Genomic DNA, 27,417 nt, shown 5'->3' with positions numbered 1-27,417 from the left:
CTCTGAATTAACTGTTTCATTCTCCATCCTAATGCAGAATTCCACCATATTATGGTCACTCTTCCCCAAGGGGCCTCGCACAACAAGATTGCTAATTAATCCTCTCTCATTACACAACACCCAGTCTAAGATGGCCTCCCCCCTAGTTAGTTCCTCGACATATTGGTCTAAAAAACCATCCCTTATGCACTCCAGGAAATCCTCCTCCACCGTATTGCTTCCAGTTTGGTTAACCCAATCTATGTGCATATTAAAGTCACCCATTATAACTGCTGCACCTTTATTGCACACACCCCTAATTTCATGTTTGATGCCCTCCCCAACATCACTGCTACTGTTTGGAGGTCTGTACACAACTCCCACTAACGTTTTTTGCCCTTTGGTATTCTGCAGCTCTACCCATATAGATTCCACATCATCCAAGCTAATGTCCTTCCGAACTATTGCCTTAATTTGCTCCTTAACCAGCAATGCTACCCCACCTCCTTTTCCTTTTATTCTATCTTTCCTGAATGTTGAATACCCCTGGATGTTGAGTTCCCAGCCCTGATCATCTGGAGCCACGTCTCCGTAATCCCAATCACATCGTATTTGTTAACATCTATTTGCACAGTTAATTCATCCACCTTATTGTGGATACTCCTTGCATTAAGACACAAAGCCTTCAGGCTTGTTTTTTTAACACCCTTTATCCTTTTAGAATTTTGCTGTACAGTGGCCCTTTTTGTTCTTTGCCTTGGGTTTCTCTGCCCTCCACTTTTCCTCATCTCCTTTCTGTCTTTTGCTTTTACCTCCTTTTTGTCTCCCTCTGTCTCCCTGCATTGGTTCCCATCCCCCTGCCATATTAGTTTAAATCCTCCCCAACAGCACTAGCAAACACTCCCCCTAGGACATTGGTTCCGGTCCTGCCCAGGTGCAGACCGTCCGGTTTGTACTGGTCCCACCTCCCCCAGAACCGGTTCCAATGCCCCAGGAATTTGAATCCCTCCCTGCTGCACCACTGCTTAAGCCACGTATTCATCTGCGCTATCCTGCGATTCCTACTCTGACTATCACGTGGCACTGGTAGCAATCCCGAGATTACTACTTTTGAGGTCCTACTTTTTAATTTAGCTCCTCGCTCCTTAAATTCGTTTCGTAGGACCTCATCCCTTTTTTTACCTATGTCGTTGGTACCAATGTGCACCACGGCAACTGGCTGTTCTCCCTCCCTTTTTAGAATGTCCTGCACCCGCTCCGAGACATCCTTGACCCTTGCACCAGGGAGGCAACATACCATCCTGGAGTCTCGGTTGCGGCCACAGAAACACCTATCTATTCCCCTCACCATTGAATCCCCAATCACTATTGCTCTCCCACTCTTTTTCCTGCCCTCCTGTGCAGCAGAGCCAGCCATGGTGCCATGAACTTGGCTGCTGCTGCCCTCCCCTGGTGAGTCATCCCCCTCAACAGTACCCAAAGCAGTGTATCTGTTTTGCAGGGGGATGACCACATGGGACTCCTGCAGTACCTTCCTTGCACTGCTCTTCCTGTTGGTCTTCCATTCCCTATCTGGCTGTGGACCCTTTCCCTGCAGTACGACCAACTCGCTACACGTGATACTCACGTCATTCTCAGCATCGTGGATGCTCCAGAGTGAATCCACCCTCAGCTCCAACTCCGCAACGCGGACCGTCAGGAGCTTGAGGTGGATACACTTCCTGCAGATATAGTCGTCAGGGACACTGGTGTCGTCCCTGAGTTCCCACATGGTACAGGAGGAGCATAACACCCGACCGAGCTCTCCTGCCATGACTTAACCCTTAGATACACTTAAATTGGCAACAACAATGTAAAAAGTTACTCACTGATATAGAAGAGAAAAAAGAAAAACTACTCACCAATCACCAGCCAATCACTTACCCTCTTGGCTGTGACATCACCTTTTGATTTCTTTCTACTTCTTTTTTGCCTTCTCCCTGTAGCTGCACAAGTCACGCCTTTTATAGGCCTCTCCACGCACCTCCTCGACGCTGCTCCCGACTGCCGCCGACGCTGGGCCCCGGACTCCCTGCTGTGCCTTTTATAGGCCTCTCCACGCACCTCCTCGACGCTGCTCCCGACTGCCGCCGACGCTGGGCCCCGGACTCCCTGCTGTGCCTTTTATAGGCCTCTCCATGCACCTCCTCGACCCCTTTTATATCCGGAAGGTTGTTGGTGTCCTCCTTAGTGAATACCGAACCAAAGTACTTGTTCAATTGGTCTGCCATTTCTTTGTTCCCTGTTATGACTTCCCCTGATTCTGACTGCAGGGGACCTACGTTTGTCTTTACTAACCTTTTTCTCTTTACATACCTATAGAAACTTTTGCAATCCGCCTTAATGTTCCCTGCAAGCTTCTTCTCGTACTCCATTTTCCCTGCCCTAATCAAACCCTTTGTCCTCCTCTGCTGAGTTCTAAATTTCTCCCAGTCCCCAGGTTCGCTGCTATTTCTGACCAATTTGTATGCCACTTCCTTGGCTTTAATACTATCCCTGATTTCCCTAGATAGCCACGGTTGAGCCACCTTCCCTTTTTTATTTTTACGCCAGACAGGAATGTACAATTGTTGTAGTTCATCCATGCGGTCTCTAAATGTCTGCCATTGCCCATCCACAGTCAACCCCTTAAGTATCATTCGCCAATCTATCCTAGCCAATGCACGCCTCATACCTTCAAAGTTACCCTTCTTTAAGTTCTGGACCATGGTCTCTGAATTAACTGTTTCATTCTCCATCCTAATGCAGAATTCCACCATATTATGGTCACTCTTCCCCAAGGGGCCTCGCACAATGAGATTGCTAATTAATCCTCTCTCATTGCACAACACCCAGTCTAAGATGGCCTCCCCCCTAGTTGGTTCCTCGACATATTGGTCCAGAAAACCATCCCTTATGCACTCCAGGAAATCCTCCTCCACCGTATTGCTTCCAGTTTGGCTCGCCCAATCTATGTGCATATTAAAGTCACCCATTATAACTGCTGCACCTTTATTGCATGCACCCCTAATTTCCTGTTTGATACCCTCCCCAACATCACTACTACTATTTGGAGGTCTGTACACAACTCCCACTAACGTTTTTTGCCCTTTGGTGTTCTGCAGCTCTACCCATATAGATTCCACATCATCCAAGCTAATGTCTTTCCTAACTATTGCATTAATCTCCTCTTTAACCAACACTGCTACCCCACCTCCTTTTCCTTTTATTCTATCCTTCCTGAATATTGAATACCCCTGGATGTTGAGTTCCCAGCCCTGATCATCCTGGAGCCACGTCTCCATAATCCCAATCACATCATATTTGTTAACATCTATTTGCACAGTTAATTCATCCACCTTATTGCGGATACTCCTTGCATTAAGACACAAAGCCTTCAGGCTTGTTTTTTTAACACCCTTTGTCCTTTTAGAATTTTGCTGTACAGTGGTCCTTTTTGTTCTTTGCCTTGGGTTTCTCTGCCCTCCACTTTTCCTCATCTCCTTTCTTTCTTTTGCTTTTGCCTCCTTTTTGTCTCCCTCTCTCTCCCTGCATTGGTTCCCATCCCCCTGCCATATTAGTTTAACTCCTCCCCAACAACACTAGCAAACAGTTTTGAATATAAACCCTCTTTGGTCTCATCCATTGCATCGAGTGTCGGGGCGTACGCACTGATGGCTGTGGCACACTGGTTCCAGGATAGGGTGAGTCAGAGAGTCATGAGGTGTTCTTTAACCCCGCAGGTGAAGTACTTGAGGCGATCGACCAGCTTGTTTTTGATGGCGAGGCCGACTCCATGAAGGCGGCGTTCTTCCTTTGGTTTTCCTTTCCAGCAAAAGTTGTAACCTCCACCTTGTTCCTTGAACTGGCCTTCCTCTACCCGCCGGGTCTTGCTCAGGGCGGCGATGTCGATGACAAAGCGTCTAAGTTCCCGGGCAACTATGGCGGTGTGGCATACCGGCCTGTCGCTCATGGAGTTGTCCATGTCCATGACATTCCAGATCCCGAACTTTATGTTGACGAAGTGGAAGATGCCTGTGTGTGAGTTCTTTTGAAATAGCAGTGCATTTGGAAAGCAGTGACAGGATCTGTCCAAGTCAGCATGGACTTATGAAAGGGAAATCGTGCTTGACGAATCTTCTGGAATTTTTTGAGGATATAACTAGCAGAGTGGACAAGGGAGAACCAGTGGATGTGGTGTAAATGGAGTTTCCAAAGGCTTTTGACATGGTCCCGCACAAGAGATTGGTGTGCAAAGTCAAAGCGCATGGTATTGTGGATAATGAACTGACGTGGATAGAGAACTGGTTGGCAGACAGGAAGCAGAGAGTCGGGATAAACGGGTCCTTTTCAGAATGGCAGGCAGTGACTAGTGGAGGGCCGCAGGGCTCAGTGCTGGGACCCCAGCTCTTTACAATATACATCAAAGATTTGGATGAAGGGATTGAGTGTAATATCTCCAAGTTTGCAGATGACACTAAACTGGGTGGCGGTGTGAGCTGTGAGGGGGACGCTAAGAGGCTGTGGGGTAACGGACAGGTTAGGTGAATGGGCAAATACATGGCAGATGCAGTATAATGTGGATAAATGTGAGGTTATCCATTTTGGGGGCAAAAACACGAAGGCAGAATATTATCAGAATGGCGGTAGATTAGGAAAAGGGGAGGTGGAACGAGACCTGGGTGTCATGGTTCATCAGGCATTGAAGGTTGGCATGCAGGTACAACAGGCGGTGAAGAAGGCAAATGGTATGTTGGCCTTCATAGCGAGGGGATTTAAGTATAGGAGCAGGGAGATATTACTGCAGTTGTACAGGGCCTTAGTGAGGCCTCACCTGGAATAGTGTGTTCAGTTTTGGTCTCCTAATCTGAGGAAGGACGTTCCTGCTATTGAGGGAGTGCAGCGAAGGTTCACCAGACTAATTCCAGGGATGGTTGGACTGTCAAATGAGGAGAGACTGGATCAACTGGGCCTTTATTCACTGGAGTTTAGAAGGATGAGAGAGGGGATCTCATAGAAACGTATAAGATTCTGACGGGACTGGACAGGTTAGATGCAGGAAGAATGTTCCCGATGTTGGGGAAGCCCTCTCATTCTTCTAAATTACATTGAATATAAGCCTAGTCGATCCAGTCTTTCTTCTTATGTCAGTCCTGTCATCCAGGGAATCAGTCTGGTGAACCTTCGCTGCACTTTCTCAATCGCAAGAGTGTCCTTCCTCAGATTAGGAGACCAACACTGAACACAATGAGGCATCACCAAGGACCTGTACAACTGCAGTTAGACTCCCTGCTCCTATACTCAAATCCCCTCGCTATGAAGGCCGCCTTCGCCGCCTGCTGTACCTGCATGCCAACTTTCAATGACTGATGTACCATGACACCCAGGTCTCGTTGCACCTCCTCTTTTCCTAATCTGCCACCATTCAGATAATATTCTGCCTTCATGTTTTTGCCCTCAAAGTGGATAACCTCATATTTAGCCACATTATACTGCATCTGCCATGCATTTGCCCACTCACCTAACCTGTCCAAGTCACCCTGCAGCCTCTTACATAATAAGAACATAAGAACATAAGAATTAGGAACAGGAGTAGGCCATCTAGTCCCTCGCGCCTGCTCCGCCATTCAACAAGATCATGGCTAATGTGGCCGTGGACTCAGCTCCACTTACCCGCCCGCTCCCCATAACCCTTAATTCCCTTATTGGTTAAAAATCTATCTATCTGTGATTTGAATACATTCAATGAGCTAGCCTCAACTGCCTCCTTGGGCAGAGAATTCCACAGATTCACAACCCTCTGGGAGGAAATTTTTTTTCTCAACTCGGTTTTAAATTGGCTCCCCCATATTTTGAGGCTGTGCCCCCTAGTTCTTGTCTCCCCGACCAGTGGAAACAACCTCTCTGCCTCTATCTTGTCTATCCCTTTCATTATTTTAAATGTTTCTATAAGATCACCCCTCATCCTTCTGAACTCCAAAGAGTAAAGACCCAGTCTACTCAATCTATCATCATAAGGTAACCCCCTCATCTCCGGAATCTGCCAAGTGAATCGTCTCTGTACCACCTCCAAAACTAGTATATCCTTCCTTAAGTCAGGTGACCAAACTGCATGCAGCACTCCAGGTGCGGCCTCACTAATACCCTGTACATTTTCAACAGGACCTCCCTGCTTTTGTACTTCATCCCTCTCGTAATGAAGGCCAACATTACATTCGCCTTCCTGATTACCTGCTGCACCTGCAACTAACTTTTTGGAATTCACGCACAATGACCCCCAGGTCCCTCTGCACTGCAGCATGTTGTAATTTCTCCCCATTCAAATAATATTCCCTTTTACTGTGTTTTTTTCCAAGGTGGATGACCTCACATTTTCCGACATTGTATTCCATCTGCCAAACCTTAGCCCATTCGCTTAACCTATCTAAATCTCTTTTCAGCCTCTCTGTGTCCTCTACACAACCCGCTTTCCCACTAATCTTTGTGTCATCTGCAAATTTTGTTACACTACACTCTGTCCCCTCTTACAGGTCATCTATGTATATTGTAAAGAGTTGTGGTCCCAGCACCGATCCCTGTGGCACTCCACAAACCACCGATTTCCAACCCGAAAAGGATCCATTTATCCCGACTCTGCTTTCTATTAGCCAGCCAATTCTTGATCCATGCTAATAAATTTCCTCTGACTCTGCGTACCTTTATCTTCTGCAGTAACCTTTTGTGTGGCACCTTATCGAATGCCTTTTCAAAATCTAAATACACCACATCCATCGGTATACCTCTATCCACCATGCTCGTTATATCCTCAAAGAATTCCAGTAAATTAGTTAAACATGATTTCTCCTTCATGAATCCATGTTGCGTCTGCTTGATTGCACTATTCCTATCTAGATGTCCCACTATGTCTTCCTTAATGATAGCTTCAAGCATTTTCCCCACTACAGATGTTAACCTAACCGGCCTATAGTTACCTGCCTTTTGTCTGGCCCCCTTTTTTAAACAGAGGCGTTACATTAGCTGCTTTCCAATCCGCTGGTACCTCCCCAGAGTCCAGAGAATTTTGGAAGATTGTAAGGAATGCATCTGCTATAACTTCCGCCATCTCTTTTAATACCCTGGGATGCATTTCATCAGGACCAGGGGACTTGTCTACCTTGAGTCCCATTAGCCTGTCCAGCACTACGCCCCTAGTGATAGTGATTATCTCAAGGTCCTCCCTTCCCACATTTCTGTGACCAGCAATTTTTGGCATGGTTTTTGTGTCTTCCACTGTGAAGACCGAAGCAAAATAATTGTTTAAGGTCTCAGCCATTTCCACATTTCCCATTATTAAATCTCCCTTCTCATCTTCTCAGGGACCAACATTTACTTTAGTCACTCTTTTCCGTTTTATATATCTGTAAAAGCTTTTACTATCTGTTTTTATGTTTTGCGCAAGTTTACTTTCGTAATCTATCTTTTCTTTCTTTAATGCTTTCTTAGTCATTCTTTGCTGTCGTTTAAAATTTTCCCAATCTTCTAGTTTCCCACTAACCTTGGCCACCTTATATGCATTGGTTTTTAATTTGATACTCTCCTTTATTTCCTTGGTTATCCATGGCTGGTTATCCCTTCTCTTACCGCCCTTCTTTTTCATTGGAATATATTTTTGTTGAGCACTATGAAAGAACTCCTTAAAAGTCCTCCACTGTTCCTCAATTGTGTCACCGTTTAGTCTGTGTTCCCAGTCTACTTTAGCCAACTCTGCCCTCATCCCACTTTAGTCCCCTTTGTTTAAGCATAGTACGCTCGTTTGAGACACTACTTCCTCACCCTCAATCTGTATTACAAATTCAACCATACTGTGATCACTCATTCCGAGAGGATCTTTTACTAGGAGATCGTTTATTATTCCTGTCTCATTACATTACACAGGATCAGATCTAAGATAGCTTACTCCCTTGTAGGTTCTGTAACATACTGTTCTAAGAAACAATCCCGTATGCATTTGATGAATTCCTCCTCAAGGCGACCTCGTGCGATTTGATTTGACCAATCGATATGAAGGTTACATTCCCCCATGATTACTGCTGTTCCTTTTTCACATGCCTCCATTATTCCCTTGATTATTGTCCGCCCCACCGTGAAGTTATTATTTGGGGGCCTATAAACTACGCCCACCAGTGACTTTTTCCCCTTACTATCTCTAATCTCCATACATAATGATTCAACATTTTGTTCATTAGTGTCCTCCTCACAGCTCACACTGCCACCCAGCTTAGTGTCATCTGCACACTTGGAGATATTGCACTCAATTCCTTCATCTAAATCATTAATGTATATTGTAAATAGCTGGGGTCCCAGCACTGAGCCCTGCGGCACACCACTAACCACCGATTTCCAACCCGAAAAGGATCCATTTATCCCGACCCTCTGCTTTCTGTTCGCCAGCCAATTCTCTATCCATGCTGATACATTTCCTCTGACTCCGCGTACCCTTATCTTCTGCAGTAACCTTTTGTGTGGCACCTTATCGAATGCCTTTTGAAAATCTAAATACACCACATCCATCGGTACACCTCTATCCACCATGCTCGTTATATCCTCAAAGAATTCCAGTAAATTAGTTAAACATGATTTCCCCTTCATGAATCCATGCTGCATCTGCTTTGATTGCACTATTCCTATCTAGATGTCCCGCTATTTCTTCCTTAATGATAGTTTCAAGCATTTTCCCCACTACAGATGTTAAACTAACCGGCCGACAGTTACCTACCTTTTGTCTGGCCCCATTTTTTAAACAGAGGAGTTACATTAGCTGCTTTCCAATCCACTGGTACCTCCCCAGAGTCCAGAGACTTTTGGTAGATTATAACGAATGCATCTGCTATAACTTCTGCCATCTCTTTTAATATCCTGGGATGCATTTCATCGGGACCAGGGGACTTGTCTACCTTGAGTCCCATTAGCCTGTCCAGCACTACCCCTCTCGTGATAGTGATTGTCTCAAGATCCTCCCTTCCCCTGCTTCGTCGCACATGGTATTGGCGGTAATGTATTGACATGGATAGAGAACTGGTTGGCAGACAGTAAACAGAGAGTCGGGATAAACGGGTCCTTTTCAGAATAGCAGGCAGTGACTAGTGGAGTGCCGTAGGGCTCAGTGCTGGGACCCCAGCTATTTACCATATACATTAATGATTTGGATGAAAGAATTGAGTGTAATATCTCCAAGTTTGCAGACAACACCAAACTGGGTGGCGGTGTGAGCTGTGAGGAGGACGCTAAGAGGCTGCAGGATGACTTGGACAGGTTAGGTGAGTGGGCAAATGCATGGCAGATGCAGTATAATGTGAATAAATGTGAGGTTATCCACTTTGGTGGCAAAAACAGGAAGACAGAGTATTATCTGAATGGTGACAGATTTGGAAAGGGGGAGGTGCAACGGGACCTGGGTGTCATGGTACATCAGTCATTGACGTTGGGCATGCAGGTACAGCAGTTGGTGAAGAAGACAAATGGTATGTTGGCCTTCATAGCTCGAGGATTTGAGTATAGGAACAGGCAGGTTTTACTGCAGTTGTACAGAGCCTTGGTGAAGCCTCACCTGGAATATTGTGTTCAGTTTTGATCTCCTAATCTGAGGAAGAACGTTCTTGCTATTGAGGGAGTATAGTGAACGTTCACCAGATTGATTCCCGGGATGGAAGGACTGACATATGAGGAGAGACTGGATCAACTGGGTTTGTATTTACTGGAGTTTAGAAGAATGAGATGGGATCTCATAGAAACATATAAAATTCTGACGGGATTGGACAGGTTAGAGGCACGAAGAATGTTTCCGTTGCTGGGGAGTTCCAGCACCAGGGGTCACAGTCTAAGGATAAGGGTTAATCCATTTAGGACCGAGATGAGGAGAAACCTCTTCACTCAGAGAGTGGTTAACCTGTGGAATTCTCTACCGCAGAATGTTGTTGAGGCCAGCTTGTTAGATATATTCAAAAGGGAGTTAAATATGGCCCTTACGGCCAAAGACATTAAGTGGTATGGAGAGAAAGCAGGAAAGGGGTCAGCCAAGATCTTACTGAATGACGGTGCAGGCTTGAGGAGCCAAATGGCCTGCTCCTGCACCTAATTTCTATGTTTCTATGTTTCTATGAATCGCAGGATAGCTCAGATGAATACATGGCTTGAGGAGTGGTGCAAAAGGGATTGCTTCAAATTCCTGGGACATTGGAACCGGTTCTGGGGGAGGTGGGACCAGTCCAAACCGGACGGTCTGCACCTGGGCAGGACCGGAACCAATGTCCTTGGGGGAAGTGATTGCTAGTGCTCTTGGGGAGGGAGTTAAACTAATATGGCAGGGTGATGGGAACCTATGCAGGGAGACAGAGAGAAGTAGAATGGGGGCAGAAGCAAAAGATAGAAAGAAGAAAAGTAAAAGTGGAGGGCAGAGAAACCCAAGGCAAAAATCAAAAATCAAACCCAAGGCAAAATCACATTACAGCAAAATTCTAAAGGGGCAAAGTGTGTTAAAAAGGCAAGCCTGAAGGCTCTGTGCCTCAATGCGAGGATTATTCATAATAAAGTGGACGAATTAACTGCACAGGCAGCAATTAATGAATATGATATAATTGGCATCACGGAGACATGGCCCCAGGGTGACCAAGGCTGGGAACTCAACATCCAGGGGTATTCAACATTCAGGAAGGATAGACAGAAAGGAAAAGGAGATGGGGTAGCATTGCTGGTTAAAAAGGAAATTAATGCTATCATAAGGAAGGACATTAGCTTGGATGATGTGGAATCTGTATGGGTGGAGCTGCGGAATACCAAAGGGTAGAAAACACTAGTGGGAGTTGTGTACAGACCACCAAACAGTAGTAGTGAGGTTGGGGACAGCATCAAACAAGAAATTAGGGATGCATGCAATAAAGGTACAGCGTTATCATGGGCGACTTTAATCTATATATAGATTGGGCTAACCAAACTGGTAACAATACGGTGGAGGAGGATTTCCTGGAGTGTATTAGGGATGGTTTTCTAGACCAATATGTCGAGGAACCAACTAGAGGGCTGGCCATCCTAGACTGGTTGATGTGTAATGAGAAAGGACTAATTAGCAATCTTGTTGTGCAAGGCCCCTTGTGGAAGAGTGACCATAATATGGCAGAATTCTTTATTAAGATGGAGAGTGACACAGTTAATTCAGAGACTTGGGTCCTGAACTTAAGGAATGGTAACTTCGATGGTATGAGACGTGAATTGGCTAGGATAGACTGGCGGATGATACTTAAAGGGTTGACGGTGGATCGGCAATGGCAAACGTTTAAAGATCATATGGATGAACTTCAACAATTGTACATCCCTGTCTGGAGTAAAAATAAAACGGGGAAGGTGGCTCAACTGTGGCTAATAAGGGAAATTAAGGATAGTGTTAAATCCAAGGAAGTGGCATATAAATTGGCCAGAAAAAGCAGCAAACCTAAGGTCTGGGAGAAATTTAGAATTCAGCGGAGGAGGACAAAGGGTTTAATTAGGAGGGGGAAAATAGAGTTTGAGAGGAAGCTTGCCGGGAACATAAAAACTGACTGCAAAAGCTTCTGTAGATACGTGAAGAGAAAAAGATTAGTGAAGACAAACTTAGGTCCCTTGCAGTAAGATTCAGGTGAATTTATAATGAGAAACAAACAAACGTGGGGTGACCACTGCACACCGGTAACCACACAGGCTTAGCTGAGCAAGGTCTTGGTCCAGTGGCAAGAGGGTCCAAGATGACTGGAGACCAGGCACTGCCGGCTGGCCGAAGGGACCTAGAGTGCGAGGGTGGGTCAGACCAGCTTGCTGAAGGGACCCAGAGTGCTTCATTGGACCGGGCCGCCTGCCGAAGGGACCAGGAGTGCGTTGTTGGGTCAGGCGCCTACGGCGCCGAGTAGTGCCCTTGATGGTAGGTGGCCCCAGGCTTGTTTGGGGGCAGACATTGGGAAGGTCAGTTGTCTGCTGGAGTTCCGAGGGATGTTTTAAAAGTTTCTTCCAAAGTTTTCCAAAGTTAATTAAAAGTTTCTCCAGAGGTTTCAAAAGAAAAATTCTCCAAGTTGTTTAAAAGTTTAACAATTTTCCCAAATTGTTTAAAATATTTCTCAAGTTGATTGAAAGTTTAAAATTAGATTACATTTAATTAAAAGTTGATTAAAAGTCTAAAATGTAAGTCAGTAGTAGGTTACTCCCCTGGTACTGCACCACGGGCACCACCAGCCTTCTGCAGCTGCACAAAGCCCTGGCTAGACCACACCCATAGCACCGCAGGGAGGCCCAGTCCCCTCGACCAGTCGATCCGACCCAACGACGCATTCCAGGTCCCTTCGGCCAGAGTGACTGACCCAACGACACACTGCTGGTCCTGTCGGCCTGCCTGCCTGGCCCAATAATGCACTCCAGGTCCCTTCGACCAGAGGGCCTGACCCAACGACGCACTTCTGGTCCCTTCGGCCAGCCGGCTCGGTCCATCGACGCACTCCAGGTCCCTTCAGTCAGAGGGCCTGATCCAACGACGCACTCCTGGTCCCTTCAGTCAGAGGGCCTGACCCAACGACGCACTCCTGGTCCCTTCGGCAGGCGGCCCGGCCCAATGACGCACTCTGGGTCCCTTCAGCCAGCTGGTCTGACCCACCCTCTCACTCTAGGTCCCTTCGGCCAGCCGGCCCGGCCCAACGACGCACTCCAGAGGGGGCAGCAGAAGCAGTGCTGCAAAAAAGTCAATGCCGGGGCACTTAAAACCCAGCTAAAAGAACACTATATAGTAGCGCCTCACAGCTAACCTGGCGTGCCTTGATGACCCCCGAGACGCAAAATGCCCACAGCACTTGGTCTGTGCTCCAGGCCTCCATAACCAGTGCCTGCAAAGAGACGCTCAGTCACTCAGGCAGGAAACACCAGGATTGGTTTGATGAGAATGATCAGGAGATCCAAGAGCTAATAGATCGCAAGCGCAGGGCATTTCTGAGCCTTAAGCAACAATCCAACTCCGAAGCAGCATAACAGCATTACAAACACCTCAAGGCTGAGGCCCAACAAAAAACCCTGGACCTAAAGAACAGGTGGTGGATGGAGAAAGCACAGGAGATACAGCAGCTGGCCAACAGCCATGATGTGCGAGGATTCTTCATCGCAGTCAAGGCCACCTACAGTCCAAACACCCAAGGCCCCACCCCACTGCTGGCCAAGAACGGGAAAACACTCATCAAAGACACCAAGGCAGTTCGGGCCCGCTGGAAGGAGCACTTTGAAGATCTCCTCAACTGAGACTGCCTTTGACCGGAGTGTTCTCGACTCCATTCTGCAGCATGCTACTCGCCACCTCCTCAGTGAGATTCCAAGACTTTACGAGGTAGAAAAAGCCATAAGACAGCTTAAGAACAACAAGGCTTCGGGAGCAGATGGTGTTATGTCTTGAATAAAGAGTCAGACTAGATACTGCAAGCTCAAAGTAAGGTGTTACCGTAGTTCTTTATTACAGATCTCAGAGTGTCTCTCCAGCCTGTGAGGCTTCCTTATATACAAGGGATTGTGGGATCCCTTGGGACACCAGGGGATAAGTCCTCTGGTGGCTAGATATGCTATTTACAGGTTTACATACATAACAACACTGCCCCCCACCGCCCAAGTCAATAGTGCAACTAATTACAATGTGAGTCGATCTGGGGCCTTCGTCTCAGTGCAAATGCTGGTTTTGGTGAGTCGGTTGTTGGGCCCTCACTGGGCTGCTGCGCAGCTGGCCTTGCTGGGCTGCTGGGGGTGGTGAGTTCTGCTTCGTGGTCAACCGCTGGGTCAGTTGCCACTTGTGTGTGTGTGTTGGAGGGTCGAAAAAGGTGGAGTCAATTGTTCTGGATAGTCCATGAATCGGAGTTTGGTTTGGTCCAAGTGTTTCCTGCAGGTGAGTCCATTTGAGAGTTTGACTACAAACACCCTACTCCCCTTTTTGGTCAAAACCATGCCAGAAAGCCACTTGGGACCTTGTCCATAGTTCAACACAAATACAGGATCATTTATCTCAATTTCACGTGACACATTTGCATGATCATGATATATACTCTGTTGAAGCCGCCTGCTCTCTACCTGTTTGAGTAGATCAGGGTGTACTAACAAGAGCCTTGTCTTACGTGCCCTTTTCATGAGCAGTTCAGTGGGAGGAACCCCAGTGAGCGAGTGGGGTCCTGTGCGGTAACTGAGCAGGACTCGGGATAAGTGAGTCTGCAGTGAGCCTTCAGTTACCCTTTTCAAGCTCTGTTTGATTGTTTGAACTGCTCGTTCTGCCTGCCCGTTGGATGCTGGTTTGAATGGGGCAGATATGACATGTTTGATCCCATTGCGGGTCATGAACTCCTTGAACTCGGCACTGGTAAAGCACAGCCCATTGTCACTTACAAGGACATCAGGCAGGCCGTGCGTGGCAAGCATGGCCCGTAGGCTTTCAATGGTGGCAGCAGACGTGCTTGCCGACATTATCACGCATTCAATCCATTTGGAGTACGCATTTACAACCACTAAGAACATTATTCCCAAGAATGGGCCTGCATAGTCGACATGGACCCTGGACCCTGGTTTGGAGGGCCAGGACTAATAACTTAGTGGCACTTCCCTGGGTGCATTGCTTAACTGTGAACATGTATTACATTTCTGCACACAGGACTCTAAGTCTGCAGCGATACCGGGCCACCACTCGTGGGATCTAGCTATCACTTCCAACATTACGATGCCTGGGTGGGTGCTGTGGAGATCACTGACTAAAGTTTCCCTGCCCTTTTTTGGCACCACTACACGATTACCCCACAGGAGGTAGTCTGCCTGGATAGACATTTCATCTTTGCGCCGCTGGTATGGCTTTATTTCCTCCTGCATCTCTAACGGAACAGTAGACCAACTCCCGTGGAGCACACAGTTTTTTACTCAGGACAGTAAGGGGCCCTGGCTCGTCCAGGTTCTAATCTGTCAGGTGGTAACAGGTGATTGCTCACTCTCGAATGCTTCCATTACCATGAGTAAATCTAGGGCTGTGCCATCTCCATCCCTGTGGTGGGCAATGGCAGCCTACTGAGAGTATCGGCACAGTTTTCTGTGCCTGGCCTGTGGCGGATGGCGTAGTTGTATGCGGACAACGTGAGCGCCCGTCTCTGGATGCAGGCTAATGCATTCGTATTTATCGCCTTGCTTTCAGAAAATAAGCGGCTTATAGTCGGTTTCCAATTCAAATTTGAGCCCGAACAGATATAGATGCATTTTCTTTACCCCGTAAACACACGCTAGCACTTCTTTTTCGATCATACTGTAGGCCCTCTTGGCCTTACACATACTTCTGGATGCATAAGCAACCGGTTGCAATTTCCCAAAATCATTAGCTTGTTGCAATACACACCCGACCCCGTACAAAGACGCATCACATGCTAGTACCAAACGTTTACATCGATCGTATAACACAAGCAATTTGTTTGACCATAACAGCTTCCTAGCTTTCTCAAAGGCATTTCTTGGCTTTTACCCCATACCCATTCATCTCCTTTATGCAGTAAAGAGTGCAGGGGTTCTAACAACGTGATACGAACCGGTAAGAAGTTTCCAAAATAGTTCAGGAGTCCTAGAAACGACCGCAGCTCCGTCACATTCTGTGGTTTCAGTGCGTTCTTGATTGCCTCCGTCTTCGAATCGGTGGGCCTGATGCCGTCCGCCGCAATTCTTCTCCCCAGGAAATCCATTTCAGGCGCCAGGAAAACGCACTTCAAGCGTTTTAGCCTGAGCCCCGCACAATTAAGCCGACTAAGAAGCTCCTCCAGGTTCTACAGGTGCTCGACGGTGTCCCGACCTGTAACCAAGATGTCGTCCTGGAAGACCATGGTACGCGGGACCAACTTCAGCAAGCTTTTCATGTTCCTCTGGAATATCGCCACGGCCAATCGAATCCCCAACGGGCATCTGTTATAAATGAAGAGACCTTTGTGCGTGTTGATGCAGGTGAGGCATTTCGATGATTCCTCCAGCTTCTGCATTATGTAGGCCGATGTCAAGTCCAGCTTCGTGAACGTTTTCCCTCCCACCAGCATCGCAACTAGGTCGTCTGCCTTCGGTAGCGGGTATTGATCCTGCAGTGAGAAACGATTGATAGTTACTTTATAATCACCACAGATTCTGATGGTGCCGTTTCCCTTGAGGACTGGAACAATCGGACTGGCCCAACTCATTGAATTTGATCGGTGAAATGATGCCTTCTCGTTGCAGCCTGTCCAGTTCGATCTCCATCCTCTCTCCCATCATGTAAGGTACCGCTCTCGCCTTGTGATGGATGGGTTGTGCCCCCGGAATCAAATGGATCTACACTTTTGCTCATTGGAACTTCCCGATGCCTGGTTCGAGCAGCGAGGGGAACTTGTTTAGAACCTGGGCACATGAGGTGTCGTCGACAGACGAAAGCGCCCGGACGTCATCCCAGTTCCAGCGTATCTTTCCCAGTCAGCTCCTGCCGAACAGCGTGGGGCCATCATCCGGTACTACACAGAGTGGTAACTCGTGCACCGCTCCATCATAGGAGACCTTTACGGTAGCACTGCCAATTACGGGAATCAGTTCCTTTGCGTACATTCTCAGTTTAGTACGAATGGGAGTCAGGACTGGCCTTGAAACCTTGCTGCACCACAATTTATCGAAAGTCTTTTTGCTCATTATGGACTAGCTTGCACCCATGTCCAGCTCCATGGACACCAAGAGTCCATTTAATTCAACCTTCAGCATTTTGGGGGAACACTTTATGGTAAATGTGTGCACCCCATATACCTCTGCCTCCTCGGTCTGAGGCTCTGGTTCATCGTGATCCACTGTGGACTCTGTCCTCCTCTGCAACATGGTGGTTTGCAGGATTAGCAGGGTTTGCAGCTCGCCTGCACATACGTTGGAGGTGTCCCATTGTTCCACAGCCCTTGCAAATGTATCCTTTGAAATGGCATGAATGGAAACAATGATCACACCCTCAGTGCCAACAAGGTGTTAATGGTCTTGTATTCACCACCCTTGATGGTGGACTCTGAATTATCTGCCGTCTTGCAGCTGCAGGTGTGTAAGTGCTGCCCTGTACGTTTCGATTCGAAAATGATACTTTGTTCACTGTACTTGCAGCAGCACTCGTGTGCTGAGAAATGTGTTTGGTATTGTCACTGGTGGCGATAAACGCCTGGGCTATCGCTATGGCTTTACTCAAGGTTGGGGTTTCTATAGTCAAACGTTTGTGAAGTATTACTTCATGGCCAAAGCCAATTACAAAGAAGTCCCTGAGCATGTGCTCCAAGTGTCCTTCAAATTCGCAATGTCCTGCAAGGCGTCTTATAGCTCGGCGACGTAGCTCGCCACTTCCTGGCCTTCAGACCTCTTACACATGTAGAACCGATACCTCGCCATCAGAATGCTTTCCTTCAGTTTAGATGCTCCCGGACCAGTGTGCACAACTCATTGTATGACTTGTCTGTGGATTTCGCTGGAGCGAGCAGATCTTTCATGAAGCAAACAGTGAGGAGGATCGCCCTTCGTTTGACTGCGTTCGCTGCTCCTTCCAGCTCGTTGGCCATGAAGTATTGGTCAAGTCGCTCCATGAAGGTTTCCCAATCATCTCCCTCTGAAAATTTCTCCAGGATGCCCACGGTTCTCTGCACTGTTGCGGTGGGGTTTGTCATTTGTATCTTGTCGCCAGTTGTTATGTCTTGAATAAAGAATTAGACTAGATACTGCAAACTCAAAGTAAGGTGTGACTGTAGTCCTTTATTACAGATTTCAGAGTGTCTATCCAGCCTGTGAGGCCTCCTTATATACAGGTGCTCCGAAGAGCACCTTGGGACTCCCTTGGGACTCCAGGGGATAAGCCCTCTGGTGGTTAGACATGGTATTTGCAGGTTTACATACATAACAGATGGAATCCCTGCTGAGGCACTGAAGTATGGCGGAGAGGCACCATTGGCGTGAATACATTACCTCATCTCTCTCATCTGGAGGAAGGAGGGCATGCCGGGAGATCTCAGAGATGCAGTGATCGTGACCATCTTTAAAAAAGGGGACAAGTCCGACTGCGGCAACTACAGAGGAATCTCCTTGTTATCAGCCACTGGGACAGTTGTGGCTAGAGTTCTCCTCAACCGTCTTCTCCCTGTGGCTGAGGAGCTCCTCCCGGAGCCATAATGTGGATTTCGTCCCCTTCGGGGCACAACGGACATGATTTTTGCAGCGCAACAGCTGCAGGAAAAATGCAGGGAACAGCGGCAGCCCTTATACATGGCCTTCTTCGACCTTACAAAGGCCTTTGACACTGTCAAACGCGAGGGTCTATGGAGCGCCCTCCTCCGTTTCGGATGCCCCCAAAGATTCATCACCATCCTCTGCCTGCTCCACGGCAACACGCAGGCAGTGATCCTTACCAACGGATCCATCACAGACCCAATCCACGTCCGGACCAGGGTCAAACAGGGCTGCGTCATCGCCCCAACCCTCTTCTCAATCTTCCTCGCTGCCATGCTCCACCTCACAGTCGACAAGCTCCGCGCTGGAGTGGAACTAAACTACTGGACCAATGGGAAGCTGTTTAACCTTCGCCGTCTCCAGGCTAGGTCCAAGACCACCCAACCTCTATCGTCAAGCTACAGTAGGCGGACGACGCCTGTGTCTGCACACATACAGAGGCTGAACTCCAGGACATAGGTCCTTCACCAGCCTGTCCTTGCCGCACAGCACTGCCCCCCAGTCATCAAGATCCACGACGCAGCCCTGGACAACGTGGACCATTTCCCATACCTCGGGAGCCTCTTATCAACAAGAGCAGACATTTACGACGAGATTCATTACCGTCTCCAGTGCACCAGTGCAGCCTTCGACCGCCTGAGGAAAAGAATGTTTCAAAACCAGGTCCTCAAAACTGCCCCCAAGCTCATGGTCTGTAGTAATAGCCATCCTCCTTTATGGCTCAGAAACATGGACCATGTACAGTAAACACCTCAAGTCGCTGGAGAAAAACTACCAATGATGTCTCCGCAAGATCCTGCAAATCCCCCTCGACCAGGCTAACATCCCAGCATCAAAGCACTGACCACACTTGATCAGCTCCGCTGGACAAGCCACATAGTTCGCATGCTAGACACGAGACTCCCAAAGCAAGCGCTCTACTCGGAACTCCTTCACGGCAAACGAGCCAAAGGTGGGCAGCGGAAATGTTACAAGGACACCCTCAAAGCCTTCCTGATAAAGTGGAACATCCCCACCGACACCTGGGAGACTCTGGCTGAAGACCACCCTCAGTGGAGTAAGCACATCCGAGAGGGTGCTGAGCACCTCGAGTCTCGCCGCCAAAAGCATGCAGAAATCAAACGCAGGCAGTGGAAAGAGCGCGCGGCAAACCAGTCCCACCCACCCTTTCCCTCAACGACTATCTGCCTCACCTGTGACAGAGACTGTGGTTCTCGTATTGGACTGTTCAGCCACCAAAGAACTCATGTTAAGAGTGGCAGCAAGTCTTCCTCGACTCTGAGGGATTGCCTATGATGATCATGAGTGCAATAACTCAACAAAGGAAGAAAAAAAACAAGGAATTAAAAGAAAGAAAATGAAACCGACATGAAGCTTTAGCTTTTGTGCCAAGAAAGATAAAGCATAAGATTTGATGAGTGTCTGTTAACCTTAGAAGAGATGCTGGAATTTCAGTTTGTGTGAAAGCCTGTCTTTTTTTTTAAAAGGTGTCTGTTACTCTGTATCTAACTCTTTGTTGAGTTCTCAGATAGGTTCATATTCAGCTTAGATCTTTGTTTCTGTTTATCTCCCACTGTCTCTCCTGCTCTTTATCTTGTTTGTTTCTCAAGTCTGCATGCTTTGCACAGAAGTAAGTTGTGTAAGCCAGTTGTTATTCGGCTTCTTTAAGTTGCGTTTTTTTCGCATTCACTTGGGATACTATTGTATCCAAGCGCTTGGAGTAACTACATCCGTCCTCTTCGGTGACTCCGATTTGCTTTTGCTCCACCCACTTTTCTGTGGAGAAGCTGTTATGCATTTGTGTGACCGGGGCCCAGGAGAGGCGAGGGCCCAGGGGCAGCACGGGCCAGCCCACACTGCGATATGTGTGTGCACTAGGTCCGTGCATCAGAGCTGGTCTCCAGTCATCTTGGTTAACCCCTGCCACTGGACCAAAACCAAGCTCTGTCAAGCCCGTGTGGTGGCTGGTGTGCAATGGCACCACACGTTAAAAATTCCACGCACAGGCATCCTCCACCCTTCAATATGCAGTTTGGGACCTGGAATGTCAGGTCCTTCATTGAAACACCTGTGAACTCATCCCTTTTTGGCAAGGAAGCAAGTCATCCTCGATTCGAGGACCGCCTAAGAAGAAGAAGAACAAGTGCAATAACATAAGGTTAATCTCAAATTCAACAATTAATCCTTAAATAACAATCTGTTTTGTTTGAGATGGTTGTCTTTCATTTAAGAGTTCAAATCATAGATTTCATAATGATTTGGGGTAAGATCTGGACAACTAATACCTAGAGGACATTTAGCATTTATAATAAACTTTATATATTAATAGCTATGAGATTTAATGCTTGTGAGAAAATCTATTTGCCCTGTTTGTATTTGCAGGACAATACATTTAATTAAAAGCTTCTTTAAAGGTTAGTAAAAAATTGAATGGAATTTTGTGTGCGCATGGGTACATTTGCGGTGACTCATGAATATTAAAAACTCCAACAATTGGAAAATCCCAAAAATATTTAAAAGACTATTACTACTACATAAGGGAAAGAGACCAGAAAAGGTGTAAATGGACAAAAATTATGCCATGTACAAAAAAAAATGGACGGGAAGACTGCCAGAAAAAAAACATGGAATAATTGTAAAGGAATTTACAAGGTACAAAACTTGCACAAGATGACACTTGACTTCTAAGGCCAAGGGCAAACAGCTTACACATTTTTATTTTGCTCAAGATGTTTCTTCCCTTTCAATTTGAGATGAGATTTACAGTCTGGGATCTGTCAGCTGTATCCATCTCTTTGAAATCCTTATGAATGTTATTGAAGATTAAGTAAAAAAAAACATTGTGATTAATGTACAATCCATGAATTTGACAGAATATACCCAGTTTTATGCAATTTTTGTAATGGCAAAAGAAGTAAAAAGAAAATAATAAACAATGAACAGGGCCAAATGTCTCTTAATCGATTGCTTTACGAGCATTTCCAGTCAGCAATACTGATCATGGTGTAACACAACCTTCAAGCTCCCTCTTATGGTAAAAATAGTAAATTACTTTAAGTCACTAATCTGAATAAACTCCAACTACTTGTTTCTACCTGAGTTTAAATAGTATTGAATATATTAGTTAACCACAATAGAGAGATATATTTATACTGCGTCCAACATCAACCTCTGATACAAAGATGTGGGTTTGCTTTAAATCAGTGGGAGTCGGTCCAGGTAGCAGGTTCTGTAGCTTTAATTTTACATCCTTAGAGGATTATTATAATATTGTTTGTGCAACAATAAAGAAAGGTTTGTATATGTAAACATTTTTAGAAATTAATTAGCATAAATTATAACTTTTTCAAGTTATAATAAAGGATCCAACCTTTGATTTGCTGGGTATCTGTAAATAATGTCGGTACAGTGCACTGTAATAAAATAGAATGCTTCGTGCGTGCTGCTGGGGTATCTGGCATTCACCTGCAGTATCCAGTGCAGATAGTTGCACACAAACTGAACAAACAATTCATATATGGCAGGACCACTTAGGGTTATATGGGTGCCATCAATGGCACCGTGAACTTTTGGATATTCTGCCACTCAAAAAAGAACCTACGGCTTTATTGCTGCTCCCGGATGTCAATGAATAAAATGATGCATCTATTTACTCTCGCACACAATGCATCGGTCAACAGTTTTATGCAGCAATGCACAGAAGATTGACTGATGTTGCTGATGTTCCCTCTGGCTCCCTGGAAAGAGCCTGAGGCAAAAACAAAATAAAACTGTCACCTTTGCTGCCACCATTCCTTAGAATTTAGACGGTTGATCTAATCGAAGATTCCAAGATATTAAGGGGGAAGGATAGGGTAGATAAAGAGAAACTATTTCCGTTGGTTAAGGAATCTAGGACTAGGGGCTATAGTTTAAAAATTAGAGCCAGACCTTTCAGGAGTGAAATTAGGAAACAGTTCTACACACAAGAAGTTTGGAACTCTCTTCTGCAAATGGCAATTGATGCTAGGTTGATTGTTAATTTTAAGTCCGAGATCGATAGCTTTTTTTAAGCAGAGGTATTGAGGGATATGGGCCAAAGGCAGGTATATGGAGTTAGGTCACAGATTGGCCATGATCTCTTTGAATAATGGAACAGGCTCGAGGGGCTGACTGGCCTATTCCTGTTCCTATTTTCTACTGTAGTTGCACTGCAGGTCCTCCTGCAGCATGTCTCTATCTCCATGAAGGAGCCTCCAAATTATTGCTCCTCCGTCAGGTCTAATTAATCCCTTATGGTCAATATATAGAGCACTCCTCCTATGATGATGCCACACTCCCTGACATCCAAAAACAATTTCTAATCCTCTTTCCTCCTCTTTGTCCAAATGGCACGTGCACTATGAGATTCTGAACGAAGCATGGCGGGAGCCAAAAATGGTGTGAAACTTCCCAGCTCTCACTAAAAGCTTGTCGACAAAGTGCAGCCCAGCCGCAGCAAAACACTTTGAAATGTGCACCACCCAATTGTTCAAAAGTCACCTTGCCACTGCAGATCCAAGTTGCTGCCTGGCCCCTTAGAAACGGATTGGAAAATAGCAAATGTAACACCCCTATTTAAAAAAGGAGGCAGACAGAAAGCAGGAAACTATAGACCGGTTAGCCTAACATCTGTCGTTGGGAAAATGCTGGAGTCCATTATAAAGGAAGTAGTAGCGGGACATTTGGCAAAGCATGATTCAATCAATTAGAGTCAGCATGGTTTTATGAAAGGGAAATCGTGTTTGACAAATTTGCTGGAGTTCTTTGAGGATGTAATGAGCCAGGTGGAAAAGGGGGAACCAGTGGATGTGGTGTATTTGGATTTCCAGAAGGCTTTCGATAAGGTGCCACATAAAAGGTTACTGCATAAGATAAAAGTTCACTGGGTTGGGAGTAATATATTAACATGGATAGAGGACTGGCTAACTAACAGAAAACAGAGAGTCGGGATAAATGGTTCATTTTCCGGATGGCAAAAAGTAACTAGTGGGGTGCCGCAGGGATCTGTGCTGTGGCCTCAACTATTTACAATCTATATTAATGACTTGGATGAAGGGACCGAGTATAATGTAGCCAAGTTTGCTGATGATACAAAGATGGGTGGGAAAGCAAATTGTGAGGAAGACACAAACAATCTGCAAAGGGATATAGACAGTATGCAGGTACGACAAGTATTCAGAAAGGCAAATGGAATGTTGACCATTATTGCAAGGGGGATGGAGTATAAAAGCAGAGAAGTCCTGCTACAGCTGTACAGGGTATTGGTGAGGCCATATCTAGAGTACTGCGTATAGTTTTGGTCTCCGTATTTAAGGAAGGATATACTTACATTGGAGGCTGTTCAAAGAAGGTTCACCAGGTTGATTCCGGAGATGAGGGGGTTGACTTATGAAGATAGGTTAAGTAGGTTGGGCCTATACACATTGGAGTTCAGAAGAATGAGAGGTGATCTTATCAAAACAGAAAAGATAATGAGGGGGCTCTACAAGATAGATTTAGAGAGGATATTTTCACTCATAGGGGAAACTAAAACTGGGGGGATAGTCTCAGAATAAGGGGCTGCCCATTTAAAACTGAGACAAGGAGGAATTTCTTCTGAGGGTTGTAAATCTGTGGAATTCTCTGTCCCAGAGAGCTGTGGAGCCTGGATCATTGAATATATTTAAGGCAGAGTTAGACAGATTTTTGAGCGATGAGGGAATAAAGGGTTATGGAGAGTGGGCAGGGAAGTAGAGCTGAGTCTATGATCAGATCAGCCATGAACTTATTAAATGGCGGAGCAGGCTCAAGGGGTGAAATGGCCTACTCCTGCTCCTATTTCTTATGTTCTTATGTTAACACTGTGGATCTCAGATTCAGTCTAACAATAGAGATTGTACAATTTATATTCATGATATTTGAACATAGCCTGTGACCAGTGTAAAAAGAGGAAATTAATGTAAAGGCCATTTTGACACCACACCCCTTGCTTTACATTGAATTTAAATTTTAGCACGATTCATGTGCGCCATACCTGCCCCACGACCAGAAATGCATATGAAGGGCAGAAATTTGCCACAGCAGCTCTCTGTCTCATTTTTCCTTCCCTAATTCCCATGGAATTGGCACACATGAAAGAAAGAAAAACTTGGATTTATATAGCACCTTTCATTGGACCAATGGACATCTCAAAGTGTTTTACAACCAATGAAGTGCTTTTGAAGAGTAGTCATTGTTGCAATGTGGGAAACACGGCAGCTAATTTACACACAGCAAGCTCCCACTAACAGCGATGTGATAATGGCCAGATAATCTTTTTGTTGTGTTGATTGAGGGATAAACATTGGCCAGGACACCAGCAATAACCCCCCTGCTCTTCTTCGAAATAGTGTCATGAGATCTTTTACATCCACTTGAGAGAGCAGACGGAACATCTCATCCAAAAGACAGCACCTCCGACAATGCAGTACCTTCAGCATTGCACGGGAGTGTCAGCTGAGATTTTTGGGCTCAACTCCCTGGACTGGGACTTGAACCCACAACCTTCTGACTCAGAGGTGAGAGTACTACCCACTGAGCCACAGCTGACACTCAAGGAGTGTTAAGCAGAGGAAAACTGGTCCCATTATTAATATCGTGCTAATTGAATACTGAGACTGCAGGCTAATGCATTTAATCAAAGCAAAGAAGCTATTTATTATGCCCATCTAAATGCAAATTCATATGCCTTATGTGTACCTGATTGGTTCAAATTTCATATTCATAAAACAGTAACAAATTACAATTGAGCAGTATGGAATGTGCCAGTCAGCAATAACAAGGAGGAAATAAGACCACTAATCAGGAAGTTTTTTAAAAACTACAAATAAAATTGAGCAGTCTATAGCAGCTCTTAATAAAATGAATTAACAAACCAAGCAAATCACTCCAAATATTTTTTTGAAATCCATTCTGGGTTCTCTACTAAGTTATAACTGGAAATTAGCATAACAAATTCATAAAATGTTTAAATTTATCAATGCAAAAGAATTTTCTGTGTTTCAAATGTCTAACAATGTTTTTTATTGGTGGGTTCTTGAGCTCATGCAGGTTCCCAGACATTATAGGCTGAGGAAATTCAAGTTAGCAGACTATAGGCTCCTTGTATCCACCTGTCTATGCAACTTGTAGAATTTTTAATGATTTGACTTGCCAGTCACAGAGTATGTTAGGACTTAAGCACTGCTCCTCCAGTGTAAAATTAATGAGAATGTAAATCGCGGAGAAACTATTTGTTTGGTACATAGGACATCAGACCAAGGTAAAGCATGAACTCATCAGCTTTTTCTGAGGTAACTTTGAAAGCAAAAATGTATATACTATATAAAAACATAAGAACATAAGAAATAGGACCAGTATATGACCTGATGTCCTGCAAATATAGTCAACAAGTACAATATGAAAACCAAACACAAATACAGCTGAAGAGAAAACTGGCGAATGGGGATGAACTCTGAGCAGCTCTTTATATGATTGTTTTGGAGTTTTGAGCATTGGTAATAGCAAATTATGGAAGAACTTTACTAGTATTCAAATTTTGAGGCAGATTCTGAACAAAAGTTCTGAATTTACATTTCTTTTTGTAACACTAAATACTCTTTACTAAGTACATACTTGATCAAGAAGGATTAAAGCAAATTACTTTAACGTTTTAAATGTTATCTATATTTGCTCTTCATTATAAAAAGCCACATCCTGATCAGGTGGACAGTAAAGAGCTGATATGCAGAGATTTATGTATTTACACAAAATTGTAATATGTGAGCAAATAAATATGTTTATCTATCTGCAGTTGGTAAGGACTTTTTTTTAACTTACTTTCCAGTAATCAACAAAAAACACTACACTATTTCGGTAAAGATATTTTGGAAATGTCTTTGTAAATTTTTACAACAGAGATGTGCACTCCTGCCCCTTCTTCCACACCCAACACTCTCTTCTTCATTGCAACAAATTCAGGATCTGCCATAGATACTTTCTTGGGTTCCATGGCATTAGTCGTTCCCAACAGCAACTTGCTTTTATATATAGTGCCTTTAGCATAGTAAAAGGTCCCAAGGCACATCATAGGAGCTCTCATAAACTGTTCCCAGGTATCTAACATTCCAAGAGTTTACACTCGCTGCCCAATTGTACAATAGCACAACCCAGGGGTGGAATACATTCCCCTTGATATACAAACTGCATACCGTATACTCACATGTCCCACCTGTGCTTCTTCAATCTTTTGAACTGTTGAACACTCTGGTAAGGTAAAGCCGATGACAAATCGAGAAGCTGGTAACATTTTGCAAAATGCATGTGAATTGAATAAAAGTAGCAAATCTTAATTCCCAGTTTAGGCCAAGATCAGCCTTCTTACAGTCTTTGGAGCCGAAATGCATCACCTCACCGCCGGCTGCCACCGACTGCCGCCCACTGCCGCCGACATTGCTCTTCTTGATCCGCCCAGTGCCACTTTCGAGGTGGCCTGGAGCGGGCGGGAGGGGGGGAGCCGCCGGGAACCACCCGCTGATGTCAGTGGACGGCCGAGTGGCGCAACTGAACTCCTGCCCGCCGAGCTCCCAGATTCCTGCGGGCGGGACTCAGCGGCAGAACGAGGGTGGACCACTGCGTGGAGGCTGATCTGTCCCTGACGGTGAGCATGAAGAACCTGAAAAAGGGTAAGTGAACATTTTTAAGAATGTTTTCTACAGCGACTTACCTGCATGGGGTCCCCTGGAGGTCTTCCAATAGTTTTTTTATTTTTTATTGCTGCATTTTTTTTCAGCTCCTCGAATCCTCCATGGGCCCGACTCCAGCCTCAGCAGCACTTGGGTGGCAAGCATCTCTGCAGCCGAGAATGAGACCTCCCGCCCGCTACTGCCCAGATTGGCGGCGTACATCTTCCATTTGCTGCCCGCCGACCTTCGAGGGACCTCGGCGATGAATATCCCACCGAAAGTACCGTCCAGTACCTCTGCAGCCATTGGCGACACTTTGGGCGGCACTTGGGCAGGCAGAGGCCTTGATGAAAATTGGCCCCTTTATTCGAACTGACTGACTCTGACCGTGGCTTTTTTTATTCCTTTATGTTTTGTTAAGTCTGACCTCAGGCAGTGGATTCTCGCAAGACTAATCTGGACAACTATCCCT

The 27,417-nt window shown here is 45.7% G+C and overlaps 1 protein-coding gene across 1 annotated transcript in view; it reads right to left on the bottom strand.

The window, feature by feature from the left end:
- Positions 1–26,569, bottom strand: part of LOC139253828 (neurexophilin-2-like) — a 46,183-nt gene extending 19,614 nt beyond the window's left edge. Inside the window, exon 1 of the mRNA XM_070873590.1 lies at positions 26,483–26,569. Within this exon, the coding sequence (XP_070729691.1) occupies positions 26,483–26,569 (87 nt within the window). The remainder of the gene's footprint in view (positions 1–26,482) is intronic.
- Between the last annotated feature and the right edge of the window lie 848 nt (positions 26,570–27,417).

The sequence above is a fragment of the Pristiophorus japonicus genome, chromosome 3, assembly GCF_044704955.1.
Source record: "Pristiophorus japonicus isolate sPriJap1 chromosome 3, sPriJap1.hap1, whole genome shotgun sequence".
Taxonomy (NCBI): Eukaryota; Metazoa; Chordata; class Chondrichthyes; family Pristiophoridae; genus Pristiophorus; species Pristiophorus japonicus.
This window is presented reverse-complemented; position numbering and strand designations above follow the sequence as displayed.